We start from the raw sequence: 19,845 nt of genomic DNA on the forward strand, positions 1-19,845 counted from the left end.
TACCCTTTTCTGGTCCCACTCCCTGTTCCCCATCTCCAGAAACAACCACTAATTTTTAATTCATTCCTGGAGATGTTTCTGTAGTTTTACAATACATGCACATATCCATACACCCTATAGAGGCTATTTTTGCATGCTCTCAAACTTTTTTTGGTATGCTATCACCCTCTATGTGTTATTATGGCACCTGCATTTTTGTTCAACATCACATTTTAAAATTTTACCCTTGTGAAAAAATGTGGCTCTGGCATATCCCCTTCAATTGCTGTATATGATTTCATTGTCTAAACATGCCTCAATTTATTTATCTAGGATTTTGTTTTTATAAGATCTAACTAGATCTCAGCCCGGCTCCTCAAATGAGCACATACCTCAAGAGAATCAAGTGTCCCTACAGGCACTGGCTTCCTTTTATTTCTAATAACTCTTAGACAATGAGCACCAAGTTTAAGGGAGAACAAGCACGGTTGTGGTGATGCTTCTGAGCTGAACCAGCAACAAGTGAGGGCAAGGTAGTTCTAAGATATAGTTCAATGTCTTTTCTGGCTGCGAAACTGATTTCCTTTAGGATTGACTGGTTTGATCTCCTTGGAGTACAAGGGACTCTCAAGAGTCTTCTCCAACACCACAGTTCAAAAGCATCACTTCTTATGTGCTCAGCTTTCTTTATGGTCCAACTCTCACATCCATACATGACTACTGGAAAAACCATAGCTTTGACTAGACAGACCTTTGTCGGTAAAGACCAGACTGGATTCTTAACCTTTACTATAAACTTTAACTCCTCTCATTTCTACTGTTCACAGTTCACAACTGAATATGAAGAGTGTTGATGAGATTTAAGAGTTAATAGTGAGACTCAAGGAAACAGAATTTATTATATAAATAACAGAAGATGAATTGTAAGAAAATGTGGCCTGTCAACTTGGGTGAGCTCTAGAATTTATCCTGTGAAATATGCTGCCTCTGGCAGAAGCAGAAAGAAGCATCTTTCAGAAAAATATGGTTGCCGTCTTTCAAGATGTAAATCTCAAAGGGCTTATGATATTCTCCAAATATTTCCTAAACTTCCTTTGAACGGAGTCAGTCAGTGGTTTAACGCTTGGCTCCACTGTTTAGCAGGTACATATCTACATGTTCTAGATAATATAGGCAAGTTACTTATTCACTTCTCTGAGCCTCAGTGGGGATTACAAAACCGGTATCTTAAGGCTGTTGGAGGATGAACTGAGATCCACATGTACAGTACTTGACAGTCATAAAATAAGTGGCCGCTTCCATGGCACTTTGAATGTCCTCCTCTTAAAGCATCGAGCTTCAGCACCTCCCCTATACAGCCAGGGCACCTATCTGTGCATCCCAAGTCCCCAGTACAGGTGAACAGCATACAGTGGGTGCTCAATAAATGTTTGCTGACTAAATGAACTGGAGATAATAAGAAATGTTTATTAAATACTCATGTATTTTGATATGTACTATATACACACATACATATTATTAATATTTAATCCTCATAATCACCCTATTAGGTATGTACCACTATGAAATGAAGGAGCAGAGAGATTAACAACTTGTTCACACAACTCAAAAGTGATAGAGCTGGAATTCAAACCCAAGCCTGTGTTCTTGAACATTAAACTGTGTTTCCTCCACCCTGCTCAGACAGTGCAGGAAGGTGACAAGAGAAGGTGACATCTGAGATGGATCTGGGAGGATAAGAATCCATCAGGCATATAAAGGAAAAGGCATCTGATAAGAGAAACCAGCACGTGCATAATGGAGTAAAAATGCACAGCACGTTTGGGTTCAGATCATCACCATGTGGAAGGGGATCCCTGGACAGGAGTCTGTAAAGGTGGTCCAGGGTCAGTCTGTGGAGGACTACAGGCTGTGAAACACCATGTTTTTATCTTAAGGCCAGTGAGAAACACCTTTGAGCATGATCAGAGCTGTCCTTTGGTAATTTACATCCAGCAGGCTTGTGGAGAAAGAACTGAACAAGGGCCCAGACAGAAGACAGGAAGCTAGAAAAGAAGTTTAGCCACTGACCTGGTCTTCAAACTACCACACAATTGCACTCATCTCACATGCTAGCAAAGTAATGCTCAAAATTCTCCAAGCCAGGCTTCAACAGTACACGAACCTGAACTTCCAGACATTCAAGCTGGATTTAGAAAAGGCAGAGGAACCAGAGATCAAATTGCCATCTGTTGGATCATCAAAAAAGCAAGAGAGTTCCAGAAAAACATCTATTTCTGCTTTACTGACTATGCCAAAGCCTTTGACTCTGTGGATCACAACAAACTGGAAAATTCTTCAAGAGACAGGAATACCAGACCACCTTACCTGCCTCCTGAGAAATCTGTATGCAGGTCAAGAAGCAACAGTTAGAACCAGACATGAAACAACAGACTGGTTCCAAACTCCAAAAGGAGTACGTCAAAGCTGTATATTGTCACCCTGCTTATTTAACTTAAATGCAGAGTACATCATGCAAATTGCAGGCTGGATGAAGCACAAGCTGGAATCAAGATTGCTGGGAGAAATATCAATAACCTCAAATACACAGATGACACCACCCTTATGGCAGAAAGCAAAGAAGAACTAAAGAGCCTCTTGATGAAAGTGAAAGGAAAGTGAAAAAGCTGGCTTAAAACTCAACATTCAGAAAACTAAGATCATGGCATCCAGTCCCATCACTTCATGGCAAATAGATGGGGAAACAATGGAAACAGTATGAGATTTTATATTTTTTGGCTCCAAAATCACTGCAGATGGTGACTGCAGCCATGAAATTAAAAGATGCTTGCTCCTTGGAAGAAAAGCTATGACCAACCAAGACAGAGTATTAAAAAAAGCAGACATTACTTTGCCGACAAAGGTCCATCTAGTCAAAGCTATGGTTTTTCCAATACTCATGTATGGATGTGAGAGTTGGACTATAAAGAAAGCTGAGCACCAAGGAACTCATGCTTTTGAACTGTGGTGTTGGACAAGACTCTTGAGAGTCCTTTGGACTCCAAGGAGATCAAACCAGTCAATCCTAAAGGAAATCAGTCCTGAATATCCATTGGAAGGACTGATGCTGAAGCTGAAACTCCAATACTCTGGCCACCTGATGTGAAGAACTGAGTTGTTGGAGAAGACCCTAATGCTGCAAAAGATTGAAGGCAGGAGGAGAAGGGGATGACAGAGGATGAGATAGTTGGATGGCATCACCGACTCGATGGACACGAGTTTCAGCAAGTTCCAGGAGTTGGTGATGGACAGGGAAGCCTGCTGTGCTGCAGTCCATGGGGTCACAAAGAGTTGGACACGACCGAGCAACTGCACTGAACTGAACTGGTCTTCCACCTCTGAGATGCTGATCATCTCAACATCATTTTCTAAGCAATGTCTTAACATCAGTGGCAAAGAGATGGTGGTCTTTATACAAACTGGGTCATACCACCTGGATGAAGATTTTGCTCTCAGGTAAGTTTCACCTGGTTTATTTACCTGGTGGCAAAAGAACTCAAGCTACCCAGTGACTGCCAAGCTCTTCTCTTTTGTTTAGGAAATAGAAATATTTCCTTATTTTGCGGGGGTCAGCTACCTGTGCACAGCCTGAAAGGTGTCCCCCATGTTCTCTGGAGCCTAGGTACTCTCAGCAAAGCTGAGGCTTAGCACATTTGTTTCTGTTCTGCTGACATTATACGGTTCTGTTTCTTGGATTCCATCAAGATAGTCACTATTTTTACACTATTGTATAACTATGGGAGACTATATTTTAAACTCAAATGCCTGTTTATCTTATCTTGTACTTTTGTATTAGCTTTCTGCAGAAGGATACTCAAGATAGAAGAAATTCTCAGCTCCAATTTTAAACCTGGAAAAAGATATAATGTACAAAGTCTGTTTGGGTAAGTTCCTAAAAAAGCATGGAGAAAGTCATAGGTTTTGTCTTTCAGAACACCCTTCACTGCAAAATGCAGAGTAAATCTGCCCGGCCAGATTGTAAAATGTCTTGGTCTCTTCTTCTGCTTAAATCATCACCAAAAATTTACTTCTGAGGGAGGGCTGGTACTATATTAAGCTTAACACTGCTTCACATTAAGAAGGCTGATCAAAATTTAAGGAGAGAACAGAGTCCAGAAATAGACCTACACACATACAGTCATCTGATTTTTTGATAAAGATTCAAAGGCAATACAATAGAAAAAGGATGGTTTCTTCAATAGCTGATGTGGAAACAATTGAACATTCACATGCAAACAAACCTCAATTTCTGCTCTTCAAATGACATCATCAACACCTCGAATCCCTTAGGACAGCTACTATCAATAAAGAAAATAACAGTCCTGGTGAGGATGTGGAGAAACTGGCATCCTTGTGGTACTGGGCTTGAATACAAAATGGTACAGCTGTTGTGGGCCAGCAGGTATGGTGGTTCCTCAAAAGTTTAAACATACAATTACCACGTGATGCCACAATTCCACTCTTGAATGTACATCCCGAAGTACCGACAGCAGGGACTGGAACAAGGAATTGCATATCCACGTCCACAGCAGAAGTATTCACAATGGCTACTACATGGAAGCAATCCAAGTGTTCACTGACATGTGAATAAATACACAAAATGTGGTGTCTTTTACATATCACATCTATAAAAAGATATCTAATACATATGTATTTTTCTCTCCCTCTCTCTCTCTCAATATAACCTTAAAAAGGAATGCTACAAATGGGTTCTGGCATGCTACAAATGGATCAACCTTGAGGACTTTATACTAAGTGAAATAAGTCAGTCATGTAAAGACAAATACTGTATGATTCCACTTATGTGAGTGGGGTAGTCAAAACAAGAGACAGAAAGCAGAAAGATGGTTGCCAGTGGCTGTGGAGAGGGGCAATGGGGAGTCATTATTTAACAGGTACAGGGTTTCAGATTTTCAAGATGAAAAGAGTTCTGGAGATGGATAGTGGTGATACAGTCACAAGAACATGAATGTAGTTATTATCACTTAATTGTATATGCTTTAGAATATACAATTATTAAGTAAGTTGTAAGACAGTAAATTTAACATAAAGTATGTTTAACCACAAAAAAATTGGGAAGTCAAAGACATTGCTCAGAGGATGAAAAGACATGTTACAGACTAGGATAAAATATTTGCAAAACACATATTCAACGAAGTACTTGTATCCAGGATATATATATAAAAAACTTTCAAACTCAATAATAAGAAAGCAAATAATCTAATATTTTTTAAATTGGCAACAATGTGAACAGATAACTTGCCAAAAGGTGAATGGCACATAAAAAGAATATCAGCATTATCAGTTGTTAAGGGAATAGAAATTAAAACCACAACCAAATACCACTAGATGTCTGTCTTTAAAAACTGACAATGCTAAGTAAGTGCTGAAAAGGATACAGGGCCACCAGAAGAGTCATACGTGATTGGTGGAAATGCAAAATAGTACTGCTTCTCTGGAGAACTATTTGGTAGTTTTTTAAAAAATAAAGTTAAACATATACTTTCAAACTGGTACATGCATACAATCAAATACTATTCAGCAATAAATACCAACAAACAATTGATATAGGAAACCACCTGGAGGGACTTCAAAAGCATTTTGCTAAGTGAAAGAAACCAAACTCCAAAGACTCCATACTGCATGATTTTGTTTAGATGAAGTTTCAGAAAATGGAAGAAAGAGCAGAGATCAGCTGTTCTGGGCCGAGTGTGGAAGGCAGGTAATGGCTAAGGGGCACAGGGATTACTTTGTGAATCATGGAAACGTCCTCTATCTTGATAATGGAGGTGGTTACATCGCTGTATGAGTTTGCCAAAGCTCACAGAACTTTCTAACCTTTGTTGTTACTGCTAAGTCGCTCTTCATGTCAAGCTCTTTTGCACCCTCATGGACTGACAGCCCACCAGTCTCTCTGTCCATGGGATTTCCCACGTAAGAATACTCGAGTGGGGAGCCATTCCCTTCTCCAGGAGCTCTTCCTGACCCAAGGACTGAACCTGCATCTCCTGCACCGCCGGTGGATTCTTTATCACTGAGCCACCTAGGAAGCTTTCTAACTTTGGGCTACATCAAAAAGAACGATTTTTATTATATGTAAGTTTACCTTATTAAAAAATTATTTTAAAAATTATTTAAAAACTTAAAAAAATCAAGAAGTCAAGCCTGTGCAGTGAAACAGAGTATCCTGTGGGATAGAAAAATTCAGTAAGCTCACCAGTAAGTGCTCACATACTTGAGAGAGTTAACAGCTCTTCCAACTGTATATGCCTGGTGGGTGACAAACATGAAATGTGTTTGTTCTAACCAAAGCAAAAGTTAAATCTGTTGGACTGTTTCCTCAAAAAGGGGTAAGAAAATACAGCTCTGATGGAGGTCTATGGAATTAAAGTCATTGGTTTCTGCTCTGGACATGACTGAGTCAAACACTCAGAACAGATTTATGGTATGCTGAGCACGGAAGCTGGCTCCTGGTCAGGACGCAGAGGGAGACATCATACATAACTCTGACTACAGGATGCGTGTTTACTGGAACACTGACTTCACTCTGACACTGAAAGGCTACATTTATTCAAGCTGTGTTGACAAAGGAGTGTGGTTTGTTCTTCCAGATACCCTGAAACACTGAAAGCTTAGGTTAAACACTAATTATGAAAGGTAAGAATAATATCAGCCATCACATACTAAGCCACTTCTCTTCACTTTTTAAAGCGCTTTGAGTACCAGGATTTTAAAACATTTTTGGCAAGTAGACTTAATTCAAGTTATAATTACAAAGAAATCTTTCAGTTTTTAACTTGAAGCAGTTTTTAACTCAGAATCAAAATGAGTGATTACTTAGGTGGTTACATAATCCTTAGCATCCATAAAGACCACTGTTTATTAGGCCCTGGTTTCAGGGAACTGTGCCACCAGTCTTTTCTCTGCTGATCCCAAATACAAAGATGTCCATATCCTAACCCAGTGCTACAAGCAGTTCCTAAGCTTTTGCTCCATTATGTGCTATTTCAAAGTCATAAATGCAAATATTTGATTAATTTTAAATAAAGCATTGACTATATACTCTCATTTTAAAAATAGTAAAATAAATGTTAAAAGAGTAAAGGAAAAGACACTATTTAATCAAAGTAGATTTTTAAAAAGAAATCTGGGTCATTAAAAATATTGAACTTCAAATGTCTGATAAATCATGATTTAAAATCTGGAAAATAAGTTCCAAGGTAAATATTATACCTCAACATTTCCCAAGAGAATCCTGACATTTCCCTTTTCTACTAGTTATACACTGGTGACCTTAGCATCGTATATTACTGCCAAAGCAAGTGAAAAACATATTATATACGTATATGTAAATCTAGAACTGTTTGTGGCCAGAGTGTTTCTTGACCTCTGCCAATTCCTGGCTGAAAGGACTTAATGAACCCACTGGCCCCATCATGTATTCCCCTTCCCCCACTGCCGAGAGAGAAAATTTCAGTGAATTTCACTGAAAGAGAAAAAGCCAGTGGCTTCACTTCTGGGTATACATCCAAAGAAAGCAAAATCACCACCCCAAAGAGGTATCTGTACGCCCACGTTCATTACAACATTATTTATAACAGTCAAGACATGGGAACAACCTCAACGTCCGGTCAGATGAATGGATAAAGAAGACTCTTTATATATATATATACACACACACATATACATTCACATATATATTATATAAAGGAATATTATTCTATCATAAAAAGAAGCTGTAACAACATGGATGGACCTTGGGGGCAAGTATGGTAAATGAAATAAGTCAGAGACAGACAAAAACTTTATGATCTCATTTATATGTGGATTCTGAAACAAAACCAAAGTCATAGAAAAAGAGATCAGATTTGCGGTTGGCAGAGGGTGAGGGGCAAAGGAATTGGGTGAAGGTGGTCATAAGGTACAAAGTTCCAATTACAAGATAACAAGCAACAGGCATGTAATGAGCAACATGATCACTAGAGTTCACAATGCTGGGTGGTATATTCATAAGTTGCTAAGAAAGTGAATCCTAAAAATTATAATCATAAGAAAAAAACTAGTAACTATGAGGTCATAGATGTTCAAACTCACTGTAGTAATCATTTCACTATATATATATGTATGTATGTCAAGTCATTATGCTGTATACCTTAAACTTCAGTAGTGTCACATGTCAACTGCATCTCAATAAAACTGGATGGAAAATAAACAAATACTTCAGAGTTAAACTTGAAGCTGTGTAGTCCCTCCTGAAAACCCAGTCCTACGCTTGCACATGGACTTCCCCTATGACGTGGGCCCCTCCAGTGAAGTGCAGCCTGAGCCAAATTTTGGAAGCCCCCAAAACTACCTCCAGGGCAGCACAGATGGAAGAAGAGTTTTCCAGTCACTGGCCAGAGAGCTCTGTCTGGTAGTCACCAGCAGCTAAAACCAGAGATAAGCTCCTTTGTGTTTACCCCAGGAAGATACTTCTATCTACTTAAATGGATGCTTTCTCAATTGAGAAACAAAACAAAAGATAAGATACGGGTTTAAACTTGCTTGCCAATCAAACAGAATATTAGATCAAAAATACATCTAACTCAAGATACTCGAGAATGCTGATCTAAATTCTGGTGTTAAGACGAAAGCTTAAGAATGCATCCTTTGAAGGCTGGCTCAACAACAGTTGTCACTGAAGCCTCACTGATCTAGACTTGATTTCACACTGAATTCATTATCATTTCTCTTTTTTCAGGGACAATCAAGATTCTCAAAGCACTAACTCAATTTGACTTTTACATCGGTCACTAGCACTTTGCTGAAATAAACCTTTAAAGAGACAACTCTGCAATTCCAGTCTTCCTTAAAACACTTAATTTGGATAGGTGTAAAAATTAATCAGGGGACTTCTACTTCCAAGACAATAGAGTAAACATAATTCTTCATAGTCTGTCCACTAAGTACAACTAAAAGCCCAGTTTATTGAGCAAACACAAGATGACGGAAAGGTGGAGGGAAGCAGGCAGAGCAGTGAGGGACCTGAGAACTTAAACCAAGGCTGGGGAGCCCTGGGTTTTCTTTTGCCTCATATAATCCAAACTCAGAGCCGAAGGAGCTGGATATGGGCAAAAATCAACAGTTTCTGACCAAAAAAAAAAGTCCTTTCAAAAGCCTATTCCTTGTAACCAAAGGACCAGAAAAGGGATAGTCTAGCAAGACAGGAAACTTTCATATAATAAAACTGCTCTACTGCAGAGACCACCACACAGGCACACACGGTGGCCCCAACCCCACCACAGTCAGCAAAATCCAAAGGGTACATAGATTTCCACCCCCACCAGGGTGTAAGGAGGCACCCGCCCACCCTGCTGGGGTAGCGGCTGAGAAAGCCAGGTAGGGAGAAGAGACGTTCATTCCTAACTGCTGGTAATGGGTCCCTCCATCTCCCAGTGGTGCCAGTGAAGACCATGTGGCCAGCTTGGACTTCCATTCCCACCCAGGTGTCAGAGGAGGCACAGGAAGATTCAGGGTTTTCACCCTCACCCACTCCCACTGCAGAGATCATGTCAGGGCTGTAACTGCCTTCCCTGCCCATCACTTTGTCAGAAGAGGTCAAGTGGAGATCCTGGACTTCTACCTCTCCCTGGCAATAATGGGGCAGTGTTTCCTCTGCTGGAGCAGTGTCAGAGAAAACCAACTAAAACTGAAGCTTTAAACAAGACCCAGACTCTCATAACATGATAAGAAAAAGTCCAGATTTCAACTGCAATTCACTTGTTACGCCAAGAGCCAGAAGATCTCAAACTGAACGAAAAAAAAAGACAATCGAGGCCAACACCAAGAAAACTATTACAATTACCTGACAAAAATTTTCAAGCAGCTATGATAAAAGCAATTAGGAAGATATTGAAAACAAATGGAAATAGAAAGCCTTGGCAAAGACATAGCAAGTCTTAGCAAAGAAAAACAAGACATAAAGAAAAAACTGAATGGCAAATTTTAAATGGAACAAAAGTTGAAATAAAAAACTTGTGGATAGGCTCAATAGCAGAATGGAGGGGAATAGGAGCAAATCACTGAACTTGGAGATAGAACAAAAGAAATTACCCAATCCGAATCAACAGAGAGAAAAGATTTTTGTTTGTTTTTTTTAAAGAGTAGCTGATATCGATAAACCTGTGGGACTATAACAAAGGACCTGGTATTCGTGTCATCAGAGTCCCAGGAGAAGAAGAGAAAAGGGCAGGGCTTAAAAAGTACTTCAGAAAATAAAGGCTGAAAACGTCCCAAATTTTGTAAGAGACAACCTTACAAATTCAAGAAGCTAAGTGAATCCCCAATGGGATAAACCTGAAGAAATCCATGCTGAGACATATCATAACTACACTTCTGAAAACTAAAGATGATACAGATACTCTGGAAGACGGTTTGACAGTTTCTTAGGAAACAAAAAGCGTTCTCACCATACAGTATAGCAACAGTGCTCCTCAGTATCTACCCAAATGAGCTGAACACGTTGTGGGGTCAGTGTTATATAGGAACACTTTCTGTTCAGTTTTGCTGTGAACCTAAAACTATCCCAAAAAGGAAAGTCTATATTAAAAACAACAACGACAAAAAACAATGAGGACGTCCCTGGTAGTCAAGTGGTTAAGACTCAGCCTGCCAGTGTGAAGGACATGAGTTCAATCCCTGGTCCAGGAAGATTCCACATGCTGTGGGGCAACCAAGCCTGTGCATCACAACTAGTAAGCCTGTGCTCTGGAGCTGGGGAGCCGCAGCTCCTGAAGCCTGCAGGCCACAATGAGAAGCCTGCACACCACAACGAGAGAGCAGCCCCCACTCACAGAGACAAAGACCCAACACAGACAAAATTAAATAAAATAAACAAAAATTAAAAAAGAAGTTTTCTCTAAAATAATGCATTGAACTGGATGAAGATGAAAATATAACATCAGAATTTGCGAGATACTGCAAAAACGACACTAAGAGAAAAATGTGTGGCACAATATGCATATGTTAGGAAAAGGAAACGTCTCAAATCAATAATCTAAGTTCCCTTCCAAGAACCTAGAAAAAGAGCAAAATAAACCCAGATCAAGCATAAGGAAGGAAAATAATAAAGAAAAGAACAGATATCAGTTGAGCTGAAAATATTAAAAGTGGTAGAGAAAAATCAGTGAAATATAAAATGGGTCTCTTTTTTTTTAAAGATCAAGAAAATTGAGAAACCTCTATCAAGTCTGACAAAATAATAAGATAGAAGACACAAATTACCAATACTACAAATGAAAGTGGGGATGTTAGAAACAGGGGCTGTCTCTTCAGACCCTGTAAGCATAGAATAGATAATGATGGAATAATACCATGAACTACTCTACACACAAATATGACAACGTCGATGAAATAGATCAAATCTCAAAAACCAAAAATGACACAACTTATCCCACATGAAAGAGATGATCTGAATAGCTCTATAACTATTAGAAAAACTGAATTTGTCATTTAAAAATTCCCCCAAAAGAAATCTCCAGGTCCAGACGATTTCACTGGGAGTGAACACCAGTGTTACACAATCTCTTCCAGAGGAGAGAAGAGATTACTTTCTAATTTACTTTACAAAGTTGGCACTAAATCAGATAAATACCATACACAAAATGAAAAGCATAGACCAATATCACTCATGAATACATATGCAAAAATCCTTAACAAAATGGTGGCAATGAGAATTCAATAATACATAAAAAGAATTACACACAAAACCATGAGGCTTATTTCTAGGCATACAGGATGGTTCAATACTTTAAAACCCATCAGTGTAATCTACCATATTAATAGACCAAAGATGAAAACTCACACGATCATATCAATTGGTACAGGAAAAACATATGACAAAATTCAACATCCATCTCTGACAAAAACTCTCAGAAAAATTGGAATACAGGAGAACTTCCTCAACCTTTTAATAAAGACACACACACACACACACACACAAAATAGCCAACAGCATACTTAACAGTAAAAGACTGAAATGGGAACAAGGTAAGGATGTCCATTCTCACAATTCTTATTCAACATACTTCTGTAAGTTTTCATCGACATAATAAAGTAAAAGAAATAAAAGGCATACAAATCAGGAAGAAATATAAATGTTCTTATGTGATGACATGTTTGTCTATGTTAAAAGCCTCAAGAAATATACAAAGTCTTATAACTAATAAGTGGGCTCAATATAGTTAGAGGACATAAGAAAGACATACAAAAGAGTCCGAAATGCAGTACTTGGATGCAATCTCAAAAACGACAGAATGATCTCTGTTCGTTTCCAAGGCAAACCATTCAATATCACGGTAATCCAAGTCTATGCCCTGACTAGTAATGCTGAAGAAGCTGAAGTTGAACGAACGGTTCTATGAAGACCTACAAGACATTCTAGAACTAACTCCCAAAAAAGATGTCCTTTTCATTATAGGGCACTGGAATGCAAAAGTAGGAAGTCAAGAAACACTTGGAGTAACAGGCAAATTTGGCCTTGGAGTACAGAACGAAGCAGGGCAAAGGCTAACAGAGATCTTCCAAGAGAACGCACTGGTCATAGCAAACACCCTCTTCCAACAACACAAGAGAAGACTCTACACATGGACATCACCAGATGGTCGACACCGAAATCAGACTGATTATATCCTTTGCAGCCAAAAATGGAGAAGCTCTATGGAGTCAGCAAAAACAAGACCGGGAGCTGACTGTGGCTCAGATCATGAACTCCTTATTGCCAAATTCAGACTTAAATTGAAGAAAGTGGGGAAAACCACTGGACCATTCAGGTATGACCTAAATCAAATCCCTTATGACTATACAGTGGAAGTGAGAAATAGATTTAAGGGACTAGATCTGATAGACAGAGTGCCTGATGAACTATGGATGGAGGTTGGTGACTTTATACAGGAGACAGGGAGCAAGACCATCCCCAAGAAAAAGAAATAGAAAAAAGCAAAATGGCTGTCTCAGTTGGCCTTACAAATAGCTGTGAAAAGAAAAGAAGCAAAAAGCAAAGGAGAAAAGGAAAGATATACCCATTTGAATGCAGAGTTCCAAAGAATAGCAAGGAGAGATAAGAAAGCCTTCCTCAGTGATCAATGCAAAGAAACAGAGGAAAACAATAGAATGGGAAAGACCAGAGATCTCTTCAAGAAAATTAGAGATACCAAGGGAACATTTCATGCAAAGATGGGCTCAATAAAGGACAGAAATGGTATAGACCTAACAGAAGCAGAAGATATTAAGAAGAGGTGGCAAGAATACACAGAAGAACTGTACAAAAAAAGATCTTCACAACCCAGAAAACTCAGAGACCTACACAAATACGATGCACTGGTTTTTTACTGATACACTGATTTGAGATGCCAAAGAAAATCAAAAGAGGAAGGAAAGCCTTTTCAACAAATGTGGCTAAAGTGATTAGACAGTCAAAGACAAAAAAAAACTTAAATCTAGTTGTGGTTCCCTGATGGCTCAGATGATAAAGAATCTGCTTGCAATGCAGGAGACTCAGGTTCGATCCCTGGGTCGGGAAGATCCCCCGGAGAAGGGGGATCTCCAGCATTACTGCCTAGAGAATTCCACAAACAGAGGAGCCTGGTAAGCTACAGTCTATGTGGTCACAAAGAGTCAGACACAACTGAGCAACTAACACTTTCACTTTCACCTTACAAAAACTAAATCACAATAGATAATGGTGTTAAATGTAAAATGTAAAACTACAAAACTTTTGGGAAGAGCATATGACAAAACACTCTGAGATCTAGTATGAAACAAAGAGTTCTTAGACTTGACCTCAAAAGCACAATTAATAGAAGGAAAAATTGATATATTAAAAACTTTTTTTCTGCAAAAGACTGTGTAAGGAGGATGAAAACACAAGCTACAGATAAGGAGGAACTATTTGCAAACCACATACCTGATGAGGACTAACATCGAGAATATGAAAAGAATTCTCAAAACCCAACAGTGAAAGAAATATCCAATTAGAACATAAACAAAAGATAAGAAGGAACATCTCATCAAAGAAGATATACAGAAGGAAAAAGCACATGGAAGGAAGTTCAACATCATTAGCCATCAGAGAAATCCAAATTAAAACCACAATGAGATACCACTACACACATATCAGAATGATTGATACAAAAAAGTGACATCAAATTCTGGTGAGGATGTGGAGAAATTAGATCTTTCATGAACTGCTGGGGAGATTATAAGCTGGTACACTTAATTTGGAAAACAGTTTGGCAGTTTATTTAAAAAGCAAATATGCAACTACCACATGATCCAGCAACTGCATGCCTGGGTACTTTTCCTGGAGAAACGATGATTTCTCTTTACCCAAAAACCTGTCCACTAACGTTTATAGCAGTTTTATGCATAATAGCCCAAATCCAGAAATGATCAGATGTTCTTCAGAGAGTGATTGGTTAAACTGTGGTATATTCATGTCATGGAATACTATTCTGCAATAAAAAAGAAGAAAATACTGATATAAGCAACAACCTGGTTGAAAATCCAGAGAATTACGCTCAATGAAAAAAGTCAACTCCAAAAGATCACATATTGTTTGATTCCATGTATACACATTCCTAAAATGACAGAATTTCAGAAATGAAGAACAGACTAGTGGTTTTCAATAGGCTGAGAAGGAGTGGGGACGGAAGAGAACTTGGTGCAGTTATAAAACAGCACCATGAGGGATCTTTGAGGTGATGGAATTCTTCTGTGTCCTGACTATGCCAATGATTTTGTCCAAAGGTTTGGCAAGATGCTAACATTAGCGGGAACTAGGTGGGGGGGTCAGTGTGACTGCTTACAGCTGCATGTAAACTTAAAAGAGTCATTTCTGAATAAAAAGTTTAATACAAAAAGTTAATCAAACTGAATCTACTTCAAATTTGTTCCAGCATCTGAAATAACTATTGCTTCCAAGAATCCTCTCCTTGCTATAATTTTGTTAGCAGCCCAAAGGTTAAAGGTTTCTGAGTTAAGCTTAAGTGTCGCAAACATGTGGAGGAAATATACCTAGTATCCTGGGCCAAAAATCTGCCAAAACAAACTTGCCTACAGAAATCTCATCAAGAGACATGTATTAGCTTACAAAATAATTAACTGTTCAGCAAGAACTGATATGTGCTTGATAATGTTGCATATTAATTGAGGGGCTTTTGTTTTATTATTATTCAACTACCTTAAATTACTTATTTTCCTCCAAACAGCTATGGGAAATTTCTTTTCTTTAGCTAAAAAAATTCATCTGTAAAACACAAGGACATTTTCATTAATATTTAAACAAAAAGGCAAAGTTCCTTCACTTCCCATCTCAATCTTCTTGCCAGGGAAAATCACTGTTGTTTGTTTGAAGTATTTTCTTCAGATTATTTTTTGTGTGTCTCTAGACATATGTACAGTTTTATGTCTGTGTGTCTGATATTTTTTAAAATAAAGACAGGATCACACTGTTTATATTATTCAACTACTTTACCCCCACCCTGCTTTAAAATCTCTTGGAAATGTGCATGTTAGTATCCTTAGATCTAATTTAATTCATCCTAAGTGCCTTACAGTATTTTGTGGTATTGACGTACTACAGTCTAATCCTTTGGCACTTATGATGTTTCCGATTTTTTATATTGCAAGCAATGTAGACACTGGTGAAAAATCCTTGTATGTGTTTCCTGGAGCACATATAAGGCTGTTTCTCTAGGAGAGAAACCCAGAAGCAGGCCTGGCTTTACAGGTATGACCAATATTGTTGATTGGCTGAGACCACACCTGTTTCCACCTATTCCCAATCATCTTCTTCTTTCCTGCTTCCAAAACAAAGGTTGGAGTGACTATGTGACCCAGTTCCAGCTGATTAAACATCACCAAAAGTTTGCCGGGTGGTCCCTAGCAATATTTCTGCTTTCCAATTAAAAACAGCTGGACCTTTTTCCTTCCCTGAAGGTGGCTGTGGTGTTTGGAGGGGTGGTAGCCACATTATAACATGTAGAAAAGTTAAGGGAATCACAGTGATGTCAGTTGTGATACTAATGAGTTGCTGAACAAAGCTATCAATAGTTACCTACAGACTGCTTGCTATGTGACAAGAATAAACCTCTGTCAGGTTAAGCTTCAGTGTAAGTCTGGTTTTCTATTACTTGCAGCCAAATATGTTTCTAAGAGATTCAGTACTCAATTATTCTCTAAAAAGTTTGTACTCACTTCATTCTCTCACAAAAGTCTATAACAGTATTCCTTTCCCAAAACTTTTGTTTACTTTGAATGTTGTCAGTCATTTACATGTTTACTCAAGCTGACACAGGAAAAAAATTTCACAGGAAGTAAAGCGTCATTTCATACATTTATTGGACATTCAAATTTCCTCTTCTACAATTTTTCTTGTTCATATCTCTTGACCACTTTTCTATTGTATTGTTAGACTTTTTCTTATTGATCTGCAAGGATAAATTTCCAGATAGTAAAGCAGCCTGGGCTAAACTCACAGCGAAAACTGCCTCTGTATCTTTATATCATCAGTGAAGTCAAACACAATTACAAAATAAATCTTCGGTGACAGGCCACACCTCTGACAGGGACAATCATCTCTGAGTGGTGCACCACCACGTGGCAAAGTGTCAAAAAGTAATTCAACTTGTGCAAACAACCCAGGCCCCAGCCCATGCTTACTACTTCCTCTGCCAAACCTAAAGAAAGGTATATGCACCAGTAACACACTGCTGAACTAGGCAGAGTCTTTAACATGCTTCATCTCATTTAATCCAAATCAAACCCAAAAGGTAGTCACTATCAATCCTATTTTAAGAACAAAAAATAAAAGTAAACTTTTAAAACCAAGAGTTTCTTTTCTATCACAAAACCTTACATTTCAGGCCACATAATTAAAATGAAAACGATTAAGAGTTCACCTAAAACTTGAGTGATACAAAATCCATTGTGCCTGTCTAAATATATCAACATGCTTAAGCAAGAAACATTGCTAAACATGTTTAGTGGTTTATGAGTCTGAGGAAGGTATCCCAAAGCTTGGTTCTACAGTTTATTGCCACACTATAGTTAACTCAAATTATTTTGTTTTAAAGTGAGAAACTAAACTGAATAGGATTTTAATGCTTCAACAAGAAGCACTGACTAGCCAGCCACCAACCCCACCCTGGAGAGGCAGGTAAGGAATTCCTCTCATCAGTTATCAACCAACCAATCTGACACTAGAAAACAAACAAAATAAGCAGTTAAAGATAATACAAGATTGTCATGAAAAGAAACGTAAACAAGTTGAATGAACAGGCACTATCCTTGAATATTTGTACCTGGTTAGATTTCTGGATAACTGTCTCCACTTTTAAAGATTTAGGAGCTAAAGGAAAAGAGAAAGTTGGGGAGGCGCCTGCTCCTGCAATTAGGTGAGGAGCAGTAGGAAGGCTGAAGTCCTGACAAATATTTCCCCGTTTTCTGCCACACCTCTCCTCACAAGAGCCGTGGATTCTCTCTCTGGCACAACATCACACAAAGCACTCAGTCCACACTGGAGGAGAAGCAGAGGCATCAAATCTCCTCGATGCCTCCAACCAAACTGTCCCGAGGGGACATGCCCAGCCCAGGGACAGCAGGCCAGAGCCCCAAGACTGACAGCCCCAGCAGTAGGAAGGTCAGACCAACCGAGGCGCTGCCCACTTGGGCCCCAGAGAGACATGGAGATTCATCTGGAGCAACCTCCTCCCGTTTTTTAGCCCATCTGTAAGGCACAGAGAAATGCCTGGGGGGAGTCTGATTTTTAATTTTACACAAAAGAAAACAAGTCTGCAGACACACAGTGTTTACGGTCTATGGAAAGTGCAAATGAGCTGACAAATCGCCAATCCGAGGGGTGACTGGTGGGTTCTGGTTTTCCCAGTGGGCTTGCCCAGGGATTCCTGCTTGGGGAGAGGTGATGGAGTGTTTCCCCCCACCCCCACGCCACTCCTCAGCAGAGCCGCACACCTCACCCAACTGGCACAGCAAGGTTAGTAACACATGTTAAGAAATCTGACTCTCTGCCAAAGTCAAAGGCCAGGCTTGGAGAGGGGAGGGGGAAGCATCCCAGTGGGCTGCTCCTGACCTCCGTCCATGCATTTGCCAGGCGCACAGCAGGGAGATTTAGTCACCAGAACAAAACAAGCCAGATTCCTTGGCCCTTCAAAACTGCCCAAACCTCAGGCCAGCTTACTAGAGGGACTGTAACCCGGGCACGTGAGAGAGGGGGACAACAGGTCTCCAAGAGGAGCAGGGACACAGAGGAAAAGAGCAATGAGGGGTGGGTGATGGGGCCAAAATGTGCTGGAATCAAACTAGGTGCTTCAGCACAGTGCCAGCTCTCCTGGGAGGGACACACCGGGCACCCAAGGGCTCCTCCAAGGGTCCGTTAGAGCTGGGCCCTAAAAGGGGACCCCAAACCCTGTAGATGCACCCAACAGGTGCCAATGAGACGGCAGAGTCAAGCAGGGGGCTAGCTTGGCAACGCTCCCCCCACCCCACTTGTGCAACCAACTAAACATACCCAAGCACACGGCCTGTCAGGCACACACATTGCACACACAGGCTCATGGTCAGGCACAGCACACACTCAGTCTTCCTAGGTGTAACTGCACACACACACACACACACACACACACACACACACATATAACATCCTGCCAGTCCACGGGCACAACATACTCGACATGCCAGTTCAGTGCTGTAAGCACACAGTCATCTTCACACACGGTCAGCCTCACACACAAACTCTGTAGGGAATAACACACACAAACTCTGCAGGCTCGGGCTCATGCACACACACACAACTCCACAACCTCCTAGTCAGGTACACACAAACCTCTACATAAGGTACACGTGCACACTCACAGCCTGTCAGGAAAACCGGTGCTCATGCACCTTTAACATCTCTCAGTTGGCCTGTGCCTACCCAGAGCATGCAAGTGTACACACACAAGTGCACACACACCCAATCCGATAGACACATACACTCACAACCTATCCGTTAAGTGCACACACAGCCTTTCAACCTCTGCTCCCTGCATACACACGGCGCACACACTTCCAACCTGCCAGAAACACACGCGGGCTCACAACTTCTCCGTCGGCGTGAGCGCACACACAAACTCCTGGCCCGCAGGGTCACCCCCACATCGCCGCCACCCGGGGAAAGGCGCACGCCCCCTCCTGCGCCCGGAGCGGCGCGGGCACACTCCCCCTCCCGCCCGCTCGCCTCCCTGCTGCGCACCCCGCACCCACGCACCCCTCCCCCAGCCCGCGCCAGCGCCCGGCAGCCAACTCCGGCCGCGCGGGGAGTGCCCACGCCCCCGGCCTGCGCCCGGCCCGCCCGGCCTGCGCCCCTCCTTACCTTTCTCGCCGGCGCCCGGGGCCCGGCCCTCGTCCTCCTTGGGGTTGGTCACCTGGGTGATGATGGCCGGGCCGTCCATGGGTGCGCGGCGCGGCGGCCGCCCGCCGGCCCGGCCCCCCGGCAGCCAGGCGCACGGGCGCGCGGCGCGGGGGGCGCGCGGGGCCGCGGGCCGGGGGGGCGCTCGCCGCCGCCGCCTGGGCGCGCCCGCCGCCCGGCCCCGCGCTCTGTGAGAGGCGGCCCGGGCTCGCGCCCCCGCTCCCGCCGCCGCCGCCGCCTTTGGGCTGGAGCGGCCGCCGCCTCGTCACCATGAACCCCGGAGCCGCGCCCGGGAGAGCCGCGCGAGGGGAGGCGGAGCGGGAGGCCGGGCGCCGCGGGAAGCGGGAGCGGGCGAGGGGGAAGGAGCGAGCGAGGAGCGAGGG

The 19,845-nt window shown here is 41.3% G+C and overlaps 1 protein-coding gene across 4 annotated transcripts in view; it reads right to left on the bottom strand.

The window, feature by feature from the left end:
• Positions 1-19,622, bottom strand: part of CTDSPL (CTD small phosphatase like) — a 119,924-nt gene extending 100,302 nt beyond the window's left edge. For 2 of the 4 annotated variants that reach the window (XM_043442301.1, XM_043442297.1), the window contains exon 1: positions 19,427-19,622. In XM_043442301.1, the coding sequence (XP_043298236.1) occupies positions 19,427-19,505 (79 nt within the window). In that variant the 5' untranslated portion in view covers positions 19,506-19,622. The remainder of the gene's footprint in view (positions 1-19,426) is intronic. The other 2 variants (XM_043442299.1, XM_043442296.1) reach the window with 2 other exon arrangements.
• Positions 19,623-19,845: the final 223 nt, after the last annotated feature.

This window comes from Cervus canadensis, chromosome 22, assembly GCF_019320065.1.
Source record: "Cervus canadensis isolate Bull #8, Minnesota chromosome 22, ASM1932006v1, whole genome shotgun sequence".
NCBI classification, from domain to species: domain Eukaryota; kingdom Metazoa; phylum Chordata; class Mammalia; order Artiodactyla; family Cervidae; genus Cervus; species Cervus canadensis.